Below are 7,511 nucleotides of genomic sequence, written 5' to 3'. Positions count from 1 at the left end.
GCCCCACCTCCCTGGGAGAACCCTTAGCCAAGAGAGGGACTCACTCAGGCTCCTGTGCCTCCTCATCCTCTTCTTCCTCCTCCTTCTCCTTCTCCTCCTCCTTCTCCTTCTCCTTCTCCTCCTCCTTCTCCTTCTCCTTCTCCTCCTCCTCCTTCTCCTTCTCCTCCTTCTCCTCCTCCTCCTCCTTCTCCTTCTCCTCCTCCTCCTCCTTCTCCTTCTCCTCCTCCTTGCCGTCCTCCTCCTCTTCTTTTTCCTCTTGAATCAGGGGCAGCTCCCTGGATTGGGGTTGGAGATAGGAGTTAGTCCACTGCAGTCACCCCGAGTCTACCTCTTGCCCCCCATTTCTGTAGCGCATCTCACAACTCCCTGGACCAGACCTGGGCTCCTCAGTCAAAGCTTGGCCTAGGGACCCCACATTTGCAGTCCGCCAGCACCCCAGGCTGTCTCTAGCGACCAGTCCATTTCACTCTGTGAGAGGCCTCTCCTGGCCCCAACCTCCTGTGGTGACCACCGGTCAGACCTGGAGCCCCTCTCAGCCTCAGTATCCTCACCCCATCTTGTGGTGTTTCTAGGAGAGTGGTTAGGCAGGCACAGTGATCATTCCTGCGTCTGATGACCCCACATTCCCTGGAGATCCACCCTGGGGAGGTGCACACATGTACACACACACACACACACACACACACACACACACACACACAGGAGAGCTCTGCAGAACTGTTCACAGAAACCAAATGTGGGAATCAGCTTCCTACAGTTATATCAGAAACAGCCCCCGAAAGCCAGGTGTTAACAGCTCGCTCCCCAAACTGATGTAACTGGAAAGCACAGACCCTTAATGGGTGGACCCTCAGGGACTGCACGTGTGCCCTAAAAGCTGGTAGCAGGACCCAAGCCCCATATTCTTTCTTCTCTTTCCCTTTCCTGATGTGAATCAGATGCTTTTGCTCTGCTGCACACTTCTGCTGAACTACCTCACCAATGGCCCAAAAGCGTGGGGCCAAACTACCACACATAAGCCAAAAAGAAACCTTCCTTCTATATAAGTTCATCACCTCGGGCATTTTGTCACAGTAACAAAGCTAGTGTACAACCTAAATGGCCATCAGTGAGGGCAGATGAAATAGATATAGTATGTTCCTATGATAGAATGGTATACAGTTGTCAAAACAATGGTGTACAGCATGTGGAAAGACCTCAAGGTATATTAATTGAACAAATATAGCAAGGTGCAGATATATGCATATGATATGCTACCTTTTATGCATAAAAGAAGAGGGGATGCATGCTTGTAGACACCCACATTGTCTCTAGAATGAGGCAGAAAAATCTGGTAGCCTTTGTACCCATGGGGAGAACTAGGGGAGGCAGGCTTGGGGCCTCTCTATGCCTTTTTTTTTTTTTTTTTTCTAGTACTGGGGATTGAACCCAAGGCCTATGCACTCAGTTATATTCTCAGCCCCTTTTTATTTTTTATTTGGAAATAAGGTCTCACTAAGCTGCTAAATTTTCTAGTCTGGGCTTGAACTTGCCATCCTCCTTCCTCAACCTCACAGAGTGCTGGGGTTATAGGTGTGCACCACCACATCTGGTCTCCACGCCATGTTGTACCTCTGGGATTCTGTGCTGCTACTTTCCCAGGACTTCTCTGGCTCCTCACCTGTGCATCTCCACCACGGCCTCATCCTCGTCCTCATAGGCCAGAGCTGCCTCTGTCTCCTGTGGACTGGCGCTGCTGTCCTGCTCGGTATCTTCCCAGTGAGGGTCAACCTCTTCGAGTACAAGGTCAGGCTCCACCAGCTCCGTGGGGAGGATTCTGACTGCAGGGACACAGAGGGGGCCTGTATGGGGTACGAGGACAGTGGGCTTGGACTCCTGTACCTCAAGGACCCCAGATGGAACCTTGGCCCTGGCCAACAGCAGATCAGCTACTTACCAAGCAGTGGGCAAGGAGGGCACCCTGACCAGTGCAACCACTGACCACAGGGCCAAGGCTCAGGGATGGGCAAAGCGTATATCCCTTCACCTGTCTCCTTCCATGATTGTGTCCCTTTTTCTCTTGAGCTAGAGCTTTGGTTATGGTGGATCAAATTTGTTTCTCATTGAGGCCTCCTTCTTGGAAGTTTGTACTGGAGAAGAAAGTACCCCAAACTACAGCATTGCAGGTGGTGCCAAAGGGCGCAGCATGGGGCCACATTGCCATATGCAGGTATAGGATGGCCTTTGTGACAACATGCGCATGAACTCAGAATTGCTCCAGATAGTCCTTCCCAGATGCCTGGCCACTGGCCAAATAGCTCAGTGGATTAAAGCACCTGCAAGCAGGCACAGGGGCCAGGGGTTCAATCCCCAGGCCTACCGTGCCAGCCCCACCCCTGGGGCATGCTGAGATGGCAATTGAGACAGCATGGTGGCATGCACCTGTAATCCTAGCTCTTGGGAGGCTGTAAACAGGCAGATCAGTACAAGTCCAATCTGGTAGTGAGACACTGAACACCCTTAAACCCTTCAAAAAAAACAAAAAACAACCAAACAAAAAACCCCCAAGTACCTGGCCCTAGCAGCCCCGAGTTTCTCACGGGTGGACAGGCGGGGGAGTCCCACCTTCAGAAGCAAGTTTGACTTTCAACATTTCTCCATGCACCCTGACCCAACACTGAGACACTCCAGGATTGTAAGCTTGGCAGAAATGGAAACAGGAAAGTCTCACGAACCCAAGCCCACCCAAGCAAGGGGCAGACTTCCTGGATGCCAAGTATCCCCCAAGAGTTCCAGGGATCTTAGCGGCCTTCAAGTTGAGCATTAGTTAGTGACAGTGACCAGATGGAAGCTGGCCTCCAGGCTAAGACTCTGAAAGCTACTGCTCGTGGTGTAGCCAACAACAAAGACGGTGACCAGAAGTACAGCTACGCTCCCAAGCCAGGCCTGTGCTGAGCGACAAGAATTGACATCACTAGTGTGTTGGATAAGGAAAGAGGTGGAAAGGCCCTTGGGCCTGACAACACATCTGTGGTGAAGGTACAGCCACCTGCTTAGGAACAACTCTGTCAGTCCTCCTAGCAATAATTATTATTTCCACTTTATTTCTATGCTTTAATGTCTTATCCCTGCTTTACAAGTGAGCAAGCTAAGAAATAGATGATCTCTTTACTTTATGGGGTGCTTCCCATGGGCCAGGCTTGGGATTCCCAGCTTCCAAGTGCAGATATTATTCCTGCTTCCCAGGGACACTCCCTGCACACCGTGAAGGACGTCATTCCATGAGGGGTCCTGGCTCTTCCAGCCCTACAAACGTCTCAGGGCCTGGCATCCTTGGCAGGTTTGAGGGAAGTTCCAACCCCAAATTCAGAGGAGGGGCATGTTGCACAAGTGGTTCTACCCTGCTGTCCCTAGTGCTACAGCCTCTGCACTCTGAGAGCTCTTGTAAGAAGCTGCCTGGCACAGCAGGGGACAACCAGGGGACAGAAATTTTCCCAGATGGAGGACTCATTACCCCTTACAGCCCCAGGAGGAGAGAACAGTACTCTCTGCATTTTAGAGACCGAAGAGCCAGCCTGGTCACACAGGAAGCTGGAGGTAGAGCCCAGGCTGTCCTTGCTCTCAACTCTAAGAGCACTAGGCCAGGCGATAAATAAACTCATGTGTGTCCCAATGTCACTGAAAGCCACTCAGTACTGGGTGCCAGCCTCAAGGGCAATGTTGTCCTTGCTTTGTCATTTAACTCTTTCTTTTTAAATATGGATGGGAGCTTTCATCTCTGCAGCAGACCTGTGGGGCCACCCTAGACTGCCTCCAATTTACAGCCATCTTTGAAAAGAGGATGATGCCCGAGGTCCTCAGCCATGAGGAAAAGGCATTCTGTCACATAGCCCAGGCCAGGGCCCTGCAGGACTAGGAGGAAGTCACTGTCCTCCCCTGAAGTCCAGACCCTATGAAGAATATCCTGGCCTCCCAGGTAGCAGGTGGGAGTCGGGGTACATGGGCTCTAGGTCACCCCCCACCCCACTCCTAGACCCGGGTCACTGACAAAGCCAGAGCACTGGCTTCAAGCCATCCTCTCTGGCTGGTCTGGGTCCTAACACCCACTCATGCCTCCTCTCCCTAGTTGGAGACCTGGCCCTGAGGCACTGGCCTCTCATCCACTGGACATTTCTAGAAGTCAGGCCCCAGCCAAGTCCCTCTCTAACCATGAAGTCTAGGGTACAACATTCTTCACAGTAGCTCCCAGTTGCTTTCTTTGCTCTCCCTGCCCCCATGCTTGCTGGCCCCAGGGCAATGTTTGTGAAGCCACTCCCTCTCCAGGTACCTGCCAGCAGTGGCTGCCCACTGCCTGCAGCCTTCTCAAGTCAGGCCCCAAGGATTCTAGCTAGCTTCACCTTCAGTATCAAGGATTTGGGGCTCAGATTAGCTGCACGGCTCAGCACTCTCCCCAGCACTCCTACCTCCAGGCATTTTCACTTTATTTCCTCCACTGCAACTGTGCTCCCTTCAGTGCCAGATAGAGACTTCAAGGGCTTAAACCCAAACTCAGATAACAGGCACAAATGAAGGGGCAGGGCCACTGTTTCAGTCTGTCCTTTGGAGCTCAGTGCTGGTCCCTTGCAGCCAGCCTTTCCCTCTTTCTGAGCAGGTCAGACTTCTTCTACACAAAGCCTGCCTTGAAATTTTGACAACTAATTGTAATTTTAAAATGACTCCTCACATCAGAGCCAGCTGGCATTTCAGGGACCCTGGTTAGTTCCTTCCCGCAACCCCACTACCATTCATCCCATGCAGTCCACCCCTTTAAAACCTACACATTATGAGGGCTGGGGAAATAGCTCAGTAGAATAAGTGCTTGCCTGGGCAAGCGCAAGGGCCTGAGTTCAATCCCTGGTTTCACCAATAAATAAATAAATAAACCCTACACATTTGTTTCAGCATTTGTTCCAAGCAAGAACACCATGCAGTCACAGATGTGAAGTGCTAATTCAAGATCTTTAATGTCAGTTAAACTGTTTGCCACTGTCACAGGTTGTGCCCAGTCCTGTGAGGAAGAGAATATGGCCAGACCCTAGCAGGACCACTTCGGGAAGAAACGAGGTCCCCAAAGGGCTTAGAGTGCTCAAGGGAGGTGTGCAGCGCGAGGCCTGCGTGGGGCCGTTCATGGGCTGCGCGCCTAGTCTCCCTGCTGCTCATGCCCCGCGCCCCCTCACTGTGGGCTGGTTGCTGCCTCCTGGCCAGGCAGCCTGAGAGGTGCCTCTGGGACAGAGTTGCGGGTGGGATGGAACCAGAGGCTCACTGCTCAGACAGGGCGGGAGTCAGTGGCCACCTCTACCCCTCCCCTGTGACAGTCTTCTCTTCAAGGTGTCCTTTTCTCCTTCCTTCCATCCATCCATCCGTCTGTCCATCTGTGCTCGCCCAGATCCCTTTCTCCCCTGTTTCAGAGGCCTCCAGTTGCCACCACCCCTGAAACAAAGGAGAAGACAGGGTGGGTGGCTGGGGGGACAGGCGGAGGGATGGTTGGTTGGCAGCTAGGGTAGGCCAGGACAGAGTGGGGAGAAGAAAAGGCACACTCGTCCCCCAACCATTCAAGTCACCCCAGATAGTGGCTCGTAGTATCCTCCCCAAAGATGCACCCAGATCCTAACCCTGTTACCTGTGAATGTGACCTAATTTGGAAATAGCATCTTTGCAGATGTAATTAAGTTAAAGATTTCAAGATGAGATCATCCTGGATTTAGGGAGGATCCTAAATCCAGTAACAGGCAGCTTATAGAGGAAAGGCCTCATGGAGAACCTGACCAGAGGGTGGCTAGAGCCAAGGCACTCTGAGGACGGTCAGCCAGGATGGGAAGCAGGAGGGGACAGGGGACAAACCCTCCCTTGGAGCATCAGGAGGAACCAACCCTGGAAATGCCTGGATTCTGCACTTTTGGCTCCCCAGTCCTGGGAGAGACTTCTGTTCTCTTGAGCCTGTGTACTATGCCACCTGGGACTCCCTGACCCAGGGTGGAGGGCCTGAGTACAGGACAGTATGCTGCGTTGCTCACTGCTAGAACCCATCACAGACTGGCACACTGTGGGCTGCCTGTTATGTTTGCTGAACAAATGAGTATCTGTCTATCACATGCCTTTCCAGAGCTGTGAAGTAAAGGAAGAATGGATTCTGCCCCTTGCCCTCCCTTCCTGGCCTTTGTCCTCCAACCTGTGCCAGGGGTGGCAAAAAAGGCATCATTACCTCCCTAACCCACTCACAGTGAGGGGACACCTCTCAGGTCAAAAGCGCCAGCATCTCCAGGACCTGATTCCCCCAGGGACGCTTTGCCCTTCTCCTCTCCCCTGACCAGGACAATGCTTAGCCAAACTGACTCACCCAGAAGCCAGGGGCTAGGGCTGCTCTCTCTGGTGGTGCCTGCAGAAAGGGGGTGCCCACCTGGGAGCTGCTTTCACTGGATAGGTGCTGGACACCAATCTGGGCCATTCTGGCTCCGGACTGGGCTCTGACTACCAGCGTAGGCTGACCACAGGTGAGACCCACAGGGTAGGGGCCCCTTCAGATCTAGGTCAGGAGACCCCAGGTGTGCCCCCCACTTAGACCCAAAGACACAAAGCAACCTCCCAGAGCTGGACACAGGGACCCACTAATGTGTCACTTACTGGTCTGCACGTCACACCTCTCAGGGGAACCAGGTTCCTGCATGGGGTCAAAGGAAAGACATTCTTAAGGCTGCCTGGCTGACCTCTGCCCAGCTTCTGCCCTCTCTGGGCACACATGGAGGCAAGCCTAGGCTCCCTGCACATCCTCAGCACAGCTGCCCTCAGGACAGGAGCCAGCCTTGAAAGCTGGGCTGCTGGAAAGTCCTGGATGTGGAGTCTGGGCACTTGGGTTCTGACACCAGCCATGTGACCCTAAAACATCTCTCTGAGCCACCATTGTCCCATGAAATGGGGAAGAAGGTCCCCACTATTCTCAGAGCCCATGAAAGAACTTGGGGTGAGGGTGGCTCAGTAAACCATGGTGGGTACCCCCAGACAGTCACAGAAAAGACACTTGCTCAGAGGAGCCAGGGAGGGACCCTGAGTACCTGAGAGGCACAGGACCTGGCCAGCCCTTTCTCTCTCCTGGGCTAGACACCTTCTCTTACAGAATGCTTTCCTGCTTTCTCACAATTCTGGGTGGTGGAAGAATCATTAGCCCATTGCTCCAGTGGAACAACTGAGGTTCCCAAATCACCAGGGCCTGGCTAAGTTCACCCAGCCAGGACTAAGATTAGACCTCCCACTCTGAGTTGAGGTAGTTCTAAGAAGATGTCCACTGGAGGGTTAACAATCTAAGTTTGCAGACCAAAATTAGAGAAAAAGGAGGGCTGCAAGGGAAGCCAACATTTTGGCCCTAGTCTTCCAAGGTCAATTAAGACTCAGGACATATGAGAACTTGCACTGTAACGTCATGTAACTCTGTAGTGTCCCAAATTTTCTGATCAAGGAGATTATGGGGCCAAAGAGGAAAGTGATCGATGATGTAGAGT

The 7,511-nt window shown here is 52.6% G+C and overlaps 1 protein-coding gene across 1 annotated transcript in view; it reads right to left on the bottom strand.

The window, feature by feature from the left end:
• Cngb1 (cyclic nucleotide gated channel beta 1) overlaps window positions 1–7,511 on the bottom strand; it is a 76,527-nt gene that overhangs the window by 59,001 nt on the left and 10,015 nt on the right. The window contains exons 11-13 of the mRNA XM_004626047.1: window positions 6,640–6,676; window positions 1,661–1,820; window positions 45–275 (exon numbers count right to left, since the gene is read on the bottom strand). Of these exons, the coding sequence (XP_004626104.1) occupies window positions 45–275; window positions 1,661–1,820; window positions 6,640–6,676 (428 nt within the window). The remainder of the gene's footprint in view (window positions 1–44; window positions 276–1,660; window positions 1,821–6,639; window positions 6,677–7,511) is intronic.

This window comes from Octodon degus, unplaced genomic scaffold, assembly GCF_000260255.1.
Source record: "Octodon degus isolate 3935 unplaced genomic scaffold, OctDeg1.0 scaffold00011, whole genome shotgun sequence".
Taxonomy (NCBI): Eukaryota; Metazoa; Chordata; class Mammalia; order Rodentia; family Octodontidae; genus Octodon; species Octodon degus.
Note: the sequence above shows the minus strand (reverse complement) of the source record. Positions and strands in the feature narration are given on the sequence as shown.